This window comes from Melanaphis sacchari, unplaced genomic scaffold (genome assembly GCF_002803265.2).
Source record: "Melanaphis sacchari strain LSU unplaced genomic scaffold, SCAv2.0 Contig440_pilon_pilon, whole genome shotgun sequence".
NCBI lineage: Eukaryota > Metazoa > Arthropoda > Insecta > Hemiptera > Aphididae > Melanaphis > Melanaphis sacchari.
In genome coordinates, this window is record NW_020271285.1 from 1 (window position 1) to 14,859 (window position 14,859).

Below are 14,859 nucleotides of genomic sequence, written 5' to 3' on the forward strand. Positions count from 1 at the left end.
CTTGTTGTACTTCGTTCAGTTACGTGCTAAGAAATTGTATTCCATCTAGAATTCTTAATTAAACATTTGATAATTTGTAAACTTTTAGAAATTTTAATTGGCATTCAAAAATTTGGAAACATGTTAGAAATGAAAATCAAAAAGTTGAAAATTTGACAATATTTAAAATTATATTATGACCTTATTTGTTAAATTAGAACATTGCTTAGTTGTTTACTATTATTTTTACTATTATTTGTATATACTTTGTTTGTAATACATATTCATGTTCATCCTTTATATTATTTTTATTATCATAATATTGTAATATTGTTATTGAACATACAAAATGTATAAAAATTATTTACATAAAATGTCAGAGTATAAATTTAATGGTTTTTAAAGTCAACCACTAATTGTAGTTTTATTTTAAATACTAATAATAATGAATTTATATTATTAGTAATTATAATTGTAGATTTTAAATAATTGAAATTGTTTAAGACTTAAAAATAGAATCTCTAAACACTTAGGGTAGGTTTTATAAAAATTTGCGCTTTAAATAAATTCGAATGATAAATTGTCTCAGTAGAATTTACAAAAAGTGAAATAAATTTACAACATGAGTTTTTCGTTGAAATTAATAACGGCATGAGTCGACATTTTCGCTCGTAATGAAGTATTTAACGATCAACTTAAACTATATGACATCATAAACAGTTAATTTCATAAAATCAAAATTTAAATGATAAAAATACGATGATTACTTACCAAGTAATATACATTATTATAATAAATTTGTAGTCTCTAGAACCGATGACAAATTTATTGTATAAAATATCAATAGAAAAATAATAATAATATAATATATTTGATTTTAGATTATTCATTATCTTAAATTACCAAGAATGAACAGGGACTTTGAACTGCCGTGATTACCTATTTTAGTATTTATATTCTCGACTCGAATAATTAATTGTTCAATTGGGGACATTGCTCGCTCTCATTGACAAATTGCAATCTATTAATTAATCAGTTGCTAATATGCCATTGTAGTGGGCTATCTATGTATATTTAATCAATGCATTGATTAAATATACATAGATAGCCCACGCAGTGATAAAAATTAGAAGCAATAAATCCAGCAATTGGGAGCCCAAAAATAATAGTGTGGGAGCCTGACATTAGAATGCGCTAGTAGTCACAATATTATCAAATACTATACATTATCAAATATCAGTGACGTTGACTTTGGTCTTTGACTGTTATTTCACTTGTTTCGACTCCTCGTGTTAACAAGAGTGTGAGAATTACCGTTTTGTCATTTTGTTACTTATTTATTTGATTTTAACTTGTTTTAAGTACGTTTAAAGTTTAAACTGTTAAGTAAAATGTCTCGTGGCTGTGGAAGTAAATGCGTATATATGGATTGCAATAAATCTGCAAGGAAGAACACTGGTTTGAAATTCCGCAAGTTTCCAAAAAATGATAAAATTCGTAAAATGTGGATTTTAAACACAGGTAAGGAAAATAAATATTTTTAAATTTAATAGAATTATAGAATATATGCTTTAATGACGATTCATTGTAACATACCTTCAAATAAATAATGAATAGGGCTGAGATTTGTATGTACCTACATATTTTTACTAAAACATGATAAATTAAGTACTGCAAATGATAACTTAATTTCATGTGATTTGCAATAAAATAAAACATATTTTATTTTACATGTTTTTTTCATACTTTGTCATAAATACCTACATATTTCATAAATTTTGACTATTTGGTTAGTTTAGTAGTATTATACATTTATACTTTGATATTTCAATAATAGTACCTATTTGTAAAAATTATAATTGTATAATGTGTATAGGAAATAAGTATATGAAAGTATTAGTTAAATATTAATAACTTGATTATAGCTTATCTTGTTTTATTTAGTTCGATAACTATACATTAATGATCTTAGATTATACTTTATATTCAACAATTACTTATTAGACAAAATATATTTACGAATTTTCAACAGTCAGTACTTACTTTCGCAAGGTTGTGATAATATCTTTATATTTTATATTTTTTAAATTAAATTGATTAGAAATTATAAACAATTAATTGTATATTATTCAAAAATTATTTAGAATTTAATTTAAATTTTACACGTCAACATAATATTTAATTTTTCTTATTACATATTTTTTATTAAATACTACATATTTTGGCCATTTTAATTACATATACATATATGTACATATTTTTCGTTTTTTAAAACATTTTAAATTCCAGCCATATCAATGAATATTAAATTTGATTTAAGTTGTTCCATTTAATTTTTCAAAAATCTATTTGTATTGTTCATATCATAATTAAAACTAACCTCCACTTAAAAAGTTATGTTTTGGCACTTATGTTTCATTCAAATTCAAAAAATATAGTGTAGAAATACATTAATAATCTATAAAAACGATTATCTATAATCAAAAAAATATTTTATTTAAATATTTTTATTTTTTTAGGAAATGTCAATTTAGTTCACCTCACATCTGATGAGCTATCACGTCGGTATATCTGTGATGATCATTTTCTTGATGTAGATTATACAAATGACAAAAAAACCAGATTGACTAAGAATGCAGTTCCTAAAAAATATGAAGACATTGAACATTTACACGTAACTACACCATATAAAGTTTACAAAAAAATGGATGTTCTAAGTCCTACAGCAATAGAAACTATTTCAAAAAACGGATCCCCTAGCTTATATATTCAAACACCGAGTAGAATACAATCTGATTCTGATAATTTGTTCATTACATCAACATCTTCAACTCCAGTTTTGACTCCAAAAACCAGAACATTCATTGAAGAATCTCATATACCAACAATTCTCAAACCTAAAACTTTATTCAGCAACAACAATGATAGTAAAATATCAAAACTCAAAATTGCTCTTCAACTAAAAAAAAAACAAATTCGTAACAAAAATGCTTCTTTATTAAAGTTAAAAAAAAATTTGAAAATACTTAGAGAAAGTAAAAAAAATAAAAGTACTTTATTAGATTCTTTATACTATCCATCTGCAGATTCTAAAACACTTGTAAAAATGCAGGTATTAAGACCTAAATTTTCAAGGAAAAAATTCACAAAAAATGAACAAAATTTTGCTTTAAGTCTATTTTATAAATCACCATCTGCTTACAAATTCTTAAAAAATAACAAGCAATTAACTCTACCTGGTTTATCAACCATCCGTCGCTGGATTGGAAGTTCAAAATTTAAACCAGGATTCAATGTAGGAATATTTAAACAGTTAAAAAAAAAAAGTGAATCAATGAGTGAAGATGAACTTTACTGTACTATGATATTTGATGAAATGAAAATTAAGAATTATCTTGAATATTCCAAATTTTTGGATGTTGTAGAAGGATTTGAAGATTTAGGACCTAAAGGTCGAACAAATAAATTAGCTGGCCAAGCAATGGTGTTCATGATACGTGGATTATATTCTTCGTGGAAAATGCCAATATGTTATTTTTTACCAGCAACATCGGTGAAAAATAATATACTAAGTGAGTTGATAGTAGAAACAGTGCAACGGCTATTAAATTGTGGATTTTTCATCAAAGCTGTAATATGTGACCAAGGTGCCAACAATGTATCAGCACTTAGACTTATAAAAGTAACAAAAGATAAACCATTTTTTGAGGTTGATGGAAGAAAAATTTATTCAATATTCGATACTCCTCATTTGTTCAAAAATTTTAGAAACCATTTTATAAAGAGCAATTTTAAATTTCAAAATGAAGAAGTCTCTTTCCAAGATGTTAGAAATGTCTATAACATTGATAAGAACAGTACTTCAAGTAGGTCATTATTAAAAATAACAGAAAACCACATAAACCCCGGACCTTTTCAAATGATGTCTTGCAAATTAGCAATGCAACTTTTTAGCAATACAATGGCTGCTACTATAAAAACATGTGTGTATACAGGGGAGCTAAAATCCAAAACTGCTCTTCAAACAGCAAACATGATTAAATTTTTGAATAACCTTCTTGATGTTTTAAACAGTATGAACTTATACAATTCAAATCCATTTAAGTGTGCAATATCTAGTGAAAGACCACAACAACTTCAATTTCTTGAAAAAGCAAGATCAACATTTGAAAGTTTAGAGAAAATTTGTATTAAAAATAAAAAAAGTATTACTACCCGACCTCTATGTTTTGATGGTATGTGCTGGACAATAAATTCAATTATAATGCTGTATAATGAACAAAAAGAAATTGGCTATACCTACATTTTAACTGGACGATTGAATTCAGATGTTATAGAAAACACATTCTCCGTCTTTAGACAAAGAGGAGGATATAATCGAAATCCTACTGCTAGGATATTTCGTACAACTTTTAGACTCAATGCAAAAATGTGTTTAATGAAACCATCTTTTAGTTCAAATTGTGAACCAGATAATGATACCCATTTAATGACTAATGAAGACAATGAGACAAAATTGATTGATACAGACAGTAGTTTTTCTTATTCATCATCAATTTCAATGTCGAGTATTGACAATTCACTGGAAGAACAAGAAGCTGTAATAAATTTAGAAAATTGTTCAAACACTTATTTTGCTGGATATTTAGCCATGAAGTGTTTATTGAAATTTTCTTGTTCGAACTGTGAACAATTAATGATTAAATCTGACAATATTCCAAATCAATTGGAATATTTAATTTTTTGTAAAAATTATGACTCAGGCATTTCAAAATTGCATTTAAAATTACCAACAACAGAGATAACACAATTTGTGAGTTCATCTCAAAAAATACTTGCTACAATATTAGAAAAAAAACCTCATAAAATAAAAATTGCTCAGTTTGTTGGTGAACAAATTAAAAAAAATATAATGCATTCACTAACTATTGAAGAAAATTGTATTCCACATCTAGAATTCTTAATTAAACATTTGATAATTTGTAAACTTTTTAGAAATTTTAATTGGCATTCAAAAAATTTGAAACATGTTAGAAATGAAAAATCAAAAAAAAAGTTGAAAATTCTTAACAATATTTAAAAAATTATATTATGACTTATTTATTAAGAAATTAGAACATTGCTTAGCTGTTTTACTATTATTTTTTACTATTATTTGTATATACTTTGTTTGTAATACATATTCATGTTCATCACTTATATTATTTTTTTATTATATAATATTGTAATATTGTTATTGAACATACAAAATGTATAAAAAAAAATTATTAATAAAAATGTAAGAGTATAAATTTAATGGTTTTTTTTTTTAAAAGTAACCTACTAATTGTAAGTTTTATTTTTAAATACTAATAATAATGAATTTTATATTATTATTAATTATAATTTAGAAGTTTTAAATAATTAAATTGTTTAAGATTCTTAAAAAGTAGAATCTCTAAAACACTTAGGTGTAAGGTTACAAAAAATTGCAGTTTAAATAAATTCGCAATGATAAATTGTCTTCAGGTAGAATTTTACAAAAAAAAAAGTGAAATAAATTTACAAACATGAGTTTTTCGTTGAAATTAATAACGACATGAGTCGACATTTTCGTCGTAATGAAGTATTTAACGATCAGCTTAAAACTATATGACATCATATAACAAAGTTAATTTTCATAAAATCAAAATTTAAATGATAAAAATACGATGATTACTTACCAAAGTAATACATTATTATAATAAATTTGTAGTCTCTAGAACCGATGACAAATTTATTGTATAAAATATCAAATAGAAAAAAATAATAATAATATAATATATTACGATTTTAGATTATTCATTATCTTAAATTACCAAGAATGAACAGTGGACTTTGAACTGCCGGTGAATTACCTATTTTTAGTATTTTATTTCGACCGTAATAATTTAATTGTTCAATTGGGACACTACACGCTCTCTATTGACAAATTGCACTATTAATTAATCAGTTGCTAATATGCCCATTGACGTGGGCTATCTATGTATATTTAATCAATGGTATAGGTCTAAAAGTGTAACCTAGTGCTAAAAAAACAATGTTTCCCAGTATCTCCTCCAAATTTGAATACTGTGTTTACTGATAATAATGTTAAATAAATATAATATTATCTAGTATATATTATTAATTTTATAAAACTATGAACTTACGAATAATTAGTATATTATGTTTGGAACATAATATTTACTAGTGATGGGAATAATCGAATGATTTTAATAATCGAATGATTAGTAATCAATAAATTTTATAATCGAATGAATCATTCGAATGATAACAATAATCGAATGCTTTTTTATCTCACTAGTCACTACTAGCTATGGGAATAATCGAATGAATTTTTCACTCGAATGATACAATAATCGAATGCTTTTTTATCTCACTAGTCACTACCCGTATACTACTGACTACTTTATAGTAATTGCCAATTGGTTTTATAAATATAGTCAATAGTCATTACTCATTGGTATAGTATTTACTATTTAGTGTACCTATTACCTATGTCCTATACCAATAAATAATAATACAATTAGGTAATACTCAGTTGAAGTGTAGTTACCTATAATTTTTTTTATCTATAAAAATAAATTTATCTATAAATTCCTTACTTTGGACAGAAAATCTATACAGTTATTTTATTATTTGAATGATTATAGTTACTAACTAATTGAACTATTAGTTAGTGCTACTGATTTAGTGGTAGGTATATTATTATTCTAAATAATTTATAATCAAATAATCGAATAATAATAATAATAATAATAGTATAATACTAACCTCTTCAGACCGAAGGGAATATTTAAAAATCATGGTAGATAACTAATGTGTACAAAATAGGACATTCAATAAAATCGACGAACCACCTGAAAAAATTTCGATAGTCCAGTGTTACCACTTTGCTTACATTTTATTGTACACATATATACAATAAGAAAAATACTACTTGTATACGATTTAATTATAGTTATCAATGGTATTCTGAGCTACAAACATTGTCCTCAAAAAAGGACATTAGGTTTACATACGGTTAAATATTAATTCAAAATAAATTATTACATATTTATTAAATTAATTAAATTAGATGTTAAATTTAGTAATAACTAATAAATACTAAGTTACAGTTTAACTCAAAAGTACCTACTTATACTTAATAATAAAATAATAAAATAATTCATATAATTAACTAGAAATACTCTTCTTGTATGAATATTAAACAAAATAAAATATAAAAACTTTTTTTACTACTTTAATGTAGTTTTTGACAATTAATAATTAAATATAGTTAAATAATTTCAACATTTATGAAAATTATAAAAACAGTTATTATTTTTATTGAGACACAAAAATAAATTGCATTTATCACATTTAATACGGCTTTTAAATTTGCATCCTTCTCTACGGCATCTATTTGGGAAACTAAGTTCCTCTGCTATTGGTAAATGTTGTCCACTTTTACGGAATGCATTTGGCGGTAAATTATTGTACCAGCCACTATTTTCTACTTGTGCATTTTCTTCTTCGCGATCGCTAACATCGGTGTCTTCTCCGCCATCTACAACTAGAGTACGAGCAACTTCAATGCGAAAATCTAATAACGGCATAATTTTTTTCTTGGGTATATTTTTACTCTCACAATCTTTTTTTGTATAATATCCACGAGTTTACAATAGCTAAATCTACAAAGTAAAAAATTGTACGAATTGTCCATTTATTTGTACGAGATTTCATACGATAAAGAGCTATCATACGATCACATAAGTCAACGCCTCCCATAAATGTATTATAATTTTTAATACAATTAGGTCTTTCGACGTCAATTTTTTAAAATTCTTTTTTTGACCATCGGCGACAAGCATCTTTTGGTTCTTTACCACTTTCTGATGATAATAAATGGATTGGCTTATTATCAAACCATTTTACCAATACCATTTTTTTATCTTCTCTTACATATTGTTTTGAAGTACCTCTGTTTGCTTTCATCATTGCTTTATCTGACATTAATTTTATTTTTTTTGGCAAATGATTTTTCATTACCGTACCCGTAGAAAATATTTATTTTTTTAAGTAGTATCTGTATTAATTTTTCAGTGGTAAAATATCGGTCAAAATATAAACACGTTTTGGGTGGAACTGTTTTGCTCAAGTGCCATACAACTGATTCAGCCAAAGTTAATGAAAATTCACAATCGTCATGATCAATTGTAGTTTTTTTACCTTGATAAATAAAAAAATCAAAAACTAAGCCATTTTTATCGGCTAATACGAAATTTTTAAGTCCTTCAGGATTAGGTTTACCTTTGACATATTGTTTTAATCGAGTGGTGCCCGTAAACGGAATAATTTGTTCGTCAATACTAAGATGTGTATCTCTTATTAGTTGAAGACAACCATTTCTTACACTGTCTAAAATTGGTCGTATTTTCCAGAGAAAATCTTTTTTTTTTATATCATCCGAAATGGAAAAATCGTTGACAATTTTCAAATTAGAACGAATTAAAAAATATCTATCTCGTGCCATATTATTTGAAACTAAAGGTACTCGAGTTCCTTTTGTCCAATACATACGAAGTTGTGGATAACCCATACTCGACATAAAAATCGAAATTCCAAAAAATTTTTTAATTTCAATTAGTGTAGTTTTTAAAGATTTTCCACGCTGCTCAACGTATCGAGAATTAGTGTGGAATGAAAATTCTTCCATTATTTGATCGGGAATAAAATGCTTAAAATAATCCAAGGGAGTCCATTGAGTTCTTTGGTATTGATTAAAATCATTGGTCGATTCTCTAATAAACTTACTTTTATTAGAAAATTTTAAATTTGACCCCCATGCAAAGTCACTCTTAAATTTATTTTGTATAGATGAATTTATATGTGGTACCTGATTATTTTCATAGTCAATCGAGTTTTCATTCTCTAACATGCATAAGTCTTGATCATTTGAATTATCTGCCATTTCCAGCTCTCTTTGGAGTGTGTCGAGTTCATCCCAATTAATAGCATCGACTTCAAATTCGTTAACATTAAAAGAAATTTCATCATCACTGCATTCATTAAAATCGGATGTATTGCCATAATGTATTAAAGACATAATTTCTTGTGATGTAAGTTTTGACATTTTTAGTTTTAGTTTTTTAAAATAAAAAGATAATTACGATATTAGAAGTAGCAAAAACAGTCGAAACGCGTGGACCAAGTTGAGTGACAATATGTAATCGTGATGGTTATTTACCGAATGTCCTACTTTGAGTACATTGTTTAAGTGTATATTTTATAAGCAAAACAAAATATTATCGTATCGATAAATATTTGTAATGTTCATTCGAGCTCTCTATTTTAATTTAAAATAACATTAGTTTTGTTTACATTGTAATTTTTTTTGTTAAAAGTATTTTAATTTTAGGAAAAACATTCGAAGTTTATTTTGGTATTTAATTGGGTTTATAATTATTTTAAGCAATTAAATATACACAATATAGTTGCATAACTTTATCAAAAATAAGATTAAGCTGTTACAACAATAATAAATTGTATTCTATAAATAATACACTGATAATTAAGCCAAATAATCAACTGTGTACAAATTGGGACATCAGTTATCTACTATGGTTTTTTAAAAGTTGGTATTAGGCATTTAGTACAATATAACATTGTCCTGTTTTGAACACACTAGGTCTGAAGAGGCTAAAGTCTAAATTAGTAGTACCAAGTGCCAACCATATACATATAATCCATATTTACTAACCTACCAACTACTTTTTTAGTGAATTATCTGTAACATGTATCTAGGCAAAGAACAAAAAATATAAAAGAACAAATATTTAATTTAAATATTTAACTATAAAATATAAAATAAATACCATAACATAAAATATTTCAAACTGATACAATATTAATAATTAAATAATAATAATATATAACATCAATATATTAATAATAATTTGGAAACTGCGTCTTGCATTGCGAAAAAAAATATCAAATATAAAATCAATATAAAAAAAATTTCAATTAAAACTGTTAGTTTATAAATTTAAATTTGTATTACTATTTAAAAATACAATATAATCTAAATTTTTGGGGTGAAGTCTGCTCCGACGGTCGTTCGTTATTTGTCCCGTTTTTGAAAACACGCGTTCTGATGGAACAGAAGTCGCGGGAACACTTAAATATTTTAATTGGAGCTAATAAAGTTCAGGAAATGTATTTTTATGTTGTTTCCAAAAGTCCAAAGGATTTTTTGTTCGATTTAAATAGGGCATATTTAAATATTGCCGTATTAAGAGAGAAGCCGAGATTCCAGTTGATAAGGTTGTTCTAATTTGAGAAACTTTACTATCAAAGTGTTCCCATAATAAATTAGGTTCTCCGTTGATAGGCATATTAGATGTTTCGTCCTCTTGAGTATTTCTCATTATAGAATTAATTTCATCTGTTATCCATTTCTCCGTATTATTTGCAGTATCCACTAATCCAAATCTTGTCTTTTTAAATCTTGGATCTAAAAATGTAGCTTTTGCTACTATTTTATTGTATTCTAGTATCCCCAAACGCCTAGCTAAAACATCGATTGCTGTTTTTTTAAGTAAAGTACCTGCTGTTGTTGTAGTAGTTTTGTTTCTCAATGTATACTGAAGTCCTCGTATCAAAGGAATAACTATGGATAGTGTTGGATAATTTTCTCCAGATAACTCTGCTGTCATTATTTCAAAAGGTTGTAATAACGGAAGACAGTCAGATATTAATTCCCATTCTAACGCGGTTAAGAAATTTGGAGCACGAGGAAGAAATGTTATTGCGACAGATAACGGTGCTTTAATTTGAATAAGTCTTTTCAACATTATCAAACTAGAATTCCACCTAGTACTAACGTCTTGTTTGATTTTTAATTCGGGAACATTCATTTGGTTTTGTATTTCTTTTAATTTTGTGGACGCGAAAACACTATGTTTAAAATGCCCAACCAACGCTCGGCATTTTTTTAGCACGTTAAGTAACTCTTCATTTGAAGTAATTGCATCATTAACAATTAAATTTAATGTATGCGCAACACATGGATGGTGATATTTATGAAGGTGTTCATTTATCGCATTTTTTATATTCGCCCCGTTATCTGAAACTATTGTTACTATTTTGTCTAAAATACCCCACTCAATTAAAATATCTGAAATTGAAGTAGCAATGTTTGCACCAGTATGTATTTTAATAATTTCTCTTGTTGCTAAAACAGGCGAATATAAACGATCATTAAATATAAAGTGACCCGTAACTGTTAAATAAGCCCTATTGCTATCCGATGTCCACATATCAGTCGTAATTGAAACATTGTTGATACTTCTTAACATAGATTTAAGAATGGTAGCTATCTTATTATATTCATCCGGTAATAATTTCATAGTTAACGTTTTCCTACTAGGTGGCTTATACAAAGGCTGTAATTTTTCTGAATACTCCAAAAATCCAATATTTTCAACTAATGAAAGTGGTTGATAATCAACAGAAATCATTTTGATTAGACTTTTGTCTATAGAACTTTTTTCTACTTCAGATAATTCATTACCTCTAGTCGAACCAAATAATTTTAACTGGCGAGAACGTTTAGGTATAGGTGAAATACAGGGCTCCTGTGAACTTGTATTAGAACCTGAATGTTCTGATTGCAAATTAGAACTAGTAGAAGGACCGGCCGATAATACATTTGAATCTAATTGTTCTTCGGTTTCTATAATAGGATTAAGGTGTGCAGGATGTTTTCTCTTCAAATGTTCTTTAGATAAAGCAAAAAAAATGCAAACAAAATAAATAAATTGGAATTTAAAAGTCTTAAAACAAAGTAATAATAATTAAATTTGAAATTTAAAAAAGTTGTAATATTCTTATAAAAATAAAATAATATATATTATAAAAAATAACAATATATCTATATACAACAAAATCAGTATAAATTATTAATTTTATGAATTATAACCTAATGATATTATGTAGTTAAGATATCTGTAAACAGATATTATCTAGTTAATTATTATGCTAGTGCTACAGAATACACACACGTTTTACAAGGAGTTTTGAATAAGCATTTTTTATAAATTAAAAAAAAAAAATTAAAATCTAACAATTTAATACTATTTTAAAAGTAATTAAAAATATTGGTGTGTCAACACAATTTTTTATTGCAGTGTAATCATGATATTTGTTTTAAAAAAGGATAACATAAAATACAGGCTATGATCAAAATAAAAACCTCAAATTTTGTTACTACATAGAAGAAAAACCCTTATCTATGACGTAGCGTTTTTATATTTTATAATTTTTCTTAATTTTATATCATAAGTATCTTAAAAAACATGAAATCATAAAAGTTGAACAGTCATATTAAGTAATTTAAAATTAAAATTAAAAAGATACATCACAGATTTAGTTCTTTTGTATAAAAATTTGAGTATTTTGATTGTAACCTCGGTATTTTATGTTTACGTAAATCGTTTTTAGTCTCTTCTTTTAGATGGCGTCTAAAATAAAGTTTTAACACCATTATTTTTATTGTAATAAATAATAATAGCAATTTAAAACAAATAGGTAGGTAATAAATAGGGCTAGGATTTTAATGACCCAAAAAAACCTAAAAAAATGACATTAAAATAACCTAAAAATGACCTAAAAAAATGACCTTAAAATAACCTAAAAATGACCTTAAAAAATGCCCAAAAGATAAAAAATGATTTTAAAATGTTATAAAAATGCATTATAATTATTAATGAATATTTCGGTAAAAAATTATTTAAATTATAATATTATAAAAAAATAGCAAAAAAAAATGTTAATTTAGGATTTTCTTGATATGAATAATAAAGTTTGAAGTTTGGACTTATCATGCAACGGCCAGCTTAAAATTTTCTGAAAAACAACAAAAATACTATAAAATAAAAAATATATACGTATATTTTTTTTATTCTGAAAATTACGTTTAAATTGTATTGTTGCATTGGACAATCAGTAGCTCCTTCAAATTTTCAAATACAAATGACCGCCGATTATCTGCTAGCAATGTTTTGTAGCATGAAAAACTTCTTTCCACATCCACAGAAGTAATCGGAGCAAATTTCATGTACGTGATATCGTCGATATTGAACTCATCAGGGAAATGAGCCGTGTCTGATTCATTTCCATCAATTATTTTTGATATTTTACTTAACGTTTCAAATCCAGTATTTTTCTCCAACACCATTTTTAATTTGTTTTGTATAGCTATGCCAATTTCGTTTTTAGATTGTTGAATTTTCTGTCGGAAATCGACCACTATTTTTATAGAGTCATTTAGTGGCAAATCCGAAGTTTCTAAACGGTTGATAGACTCGGGCAATGAGCTAAAATTAGTTTTTATGTAAATTAAATTACATTTTAGAGTTTGATTGTCGATCAAATCTTGGACTTTAGCTATGGCAGTGGCTTCTTCTCTACTCAATTCTCTCAAAACATTTTTGATTGAACTTAAGTGTTCACAGTAATATAGAGATGCGTTTATCCATGTTCCCCACCTAGTTATCACAGGGTTAGGTGGTAAAGGTATATTGGGTGCAAAAGTTTTAAAAATAAGAGTACGAGATGGAGCTTTTAAAAATACTTTCTTCATATTTGATATGAATTCGTCTACTAAAGGGAAATATTTTCTAATTTCTTCCGATACTCTATGAAGAGCATGAGCCAAACACGTAACATGTTCCATATTTGCATACAATAGCTTTAAAGATCTGGCCGCTTTCACCATGTATGGAGCTGCATCAGTTACAAATAAAAGTACATTTTCACGTTTTACTCCATCAGGCCATAAAAGTAAAAGAGATTTATCGAAAAATCTAGCAATTGTTCCATGATTAGCTTTTTCCAGGCATTCGGAATTTAAAAGAAAAGTTTTACCTGGATGATCAATTTCCAACGTTCCAATTATTGCATTAGCAACATATCGACCAGCTGCATCCGAAGTTTCATCTATTGAAATCCAAATTTTTTTCCCCGAGGCATATGTTCTTATTTTATTCATAGTTTCTTCGTAACATTTATTTACGTAATTTTTTCTTAATGTAGACGAGTCCGGAATTGTTTTTTTGTATAATTTTCAAGAAAATTTCGTAAAATCGGATGAGATAATTTATGTAACGGTATATTTGCACTTAAAAATGCTTTGCACAAATCTAGATTAAAATTAGAATTTCCGTACTCAGAATACATTGGTTGTGTTAAAGAAGTCGTTTGCTCGTTTCGTTTATGAATACCACGTAAATGTTTATCGCGTGTAATATGTTGCTGAATTGTATATTTTTTATCTGCTGCAACTTTAACTTCACAGACTTTACAAAATAACACCAAACCATCGGTAGAAAAGACGTCGGCGCCAAATTCCGAAACATAAAGCCGCATACGACTCGATTGCGATGATTTTTGTTTCGGCATATTTCGTTACAAGCACGATACGCAATCCCGAAAGTAAAGACACTAACTAAATAGGTATTTAACAAAATTATACGTAGGTACACTCCACACCACTGTCATCTAATTTTACGATTAAGATAACTCGTGGTATCGAAGTTTATTGTTGTAATATATAAGTGGTTTTATTATCGATTAACACACTACTACACACTGTACTCTCCACATCACTGTCATTTAATTTAACGATTAAGATAACTCGAGGTATCGAAGATTATTCTCTATACTATCTCTATAATTGAAATATTGAATATGATATTATTTCTGTTACAAATTTTCCAATTTCAGATTTACCATTCTTGTAATCATTCGTTAAGCCTGTTGCTTCCACTACTAATTTTTCTGTACCAGCAATACGTAACTTAATCCAGCGTCAACAAT

The 14,859-nt window shown here is 26.6% G+C and overlaps 1 protein-coding gene across 1 annotated transcript; it reads right to left on the bottom strand.

Annotated features, from left to right (window-relative positions):
- Window positions 1–10,178: 10,178 nt before the first annotated feature.
- Window positions 10,179–12,526, bottom strand: LOC112597888 (zinc finger BED domain-containing protein 1-like). The gene is made up of 2 exons (XM_025344112.1): window positions 12,469–12,526; window positions 10,179–11,761 (listed from the first exon to the last, which is right to left on the bottom strand). Exons 1-2 carry the CDS (start codon window positions 12,524–12,526, stop codon window positions 10,179–10,181), a joined length of 1,641 nt encoding a protein of 546 aa, XP_025199897.1.
- Window positions 12,527–14,859: the final 2,333 nt, after the last annotated feature.

Bases quoted from the DNA above. Each gene is read 5' to 3' on its own strand.
- LOC112597888 (XM_025344112.1), bottom strand. From the start codon at position 12,526: ATGGTGTTAAAACTTTATTTTAGACGCCATCTAAAAGAAGAGACTAAA. The intron at 11,762-12,468 runs GTAAACATAAAA...CTTTATCTAAAG, and splicing joins AGAGACTAAAAACGATTTAC to AACATTTGAAGAGAAAACAT.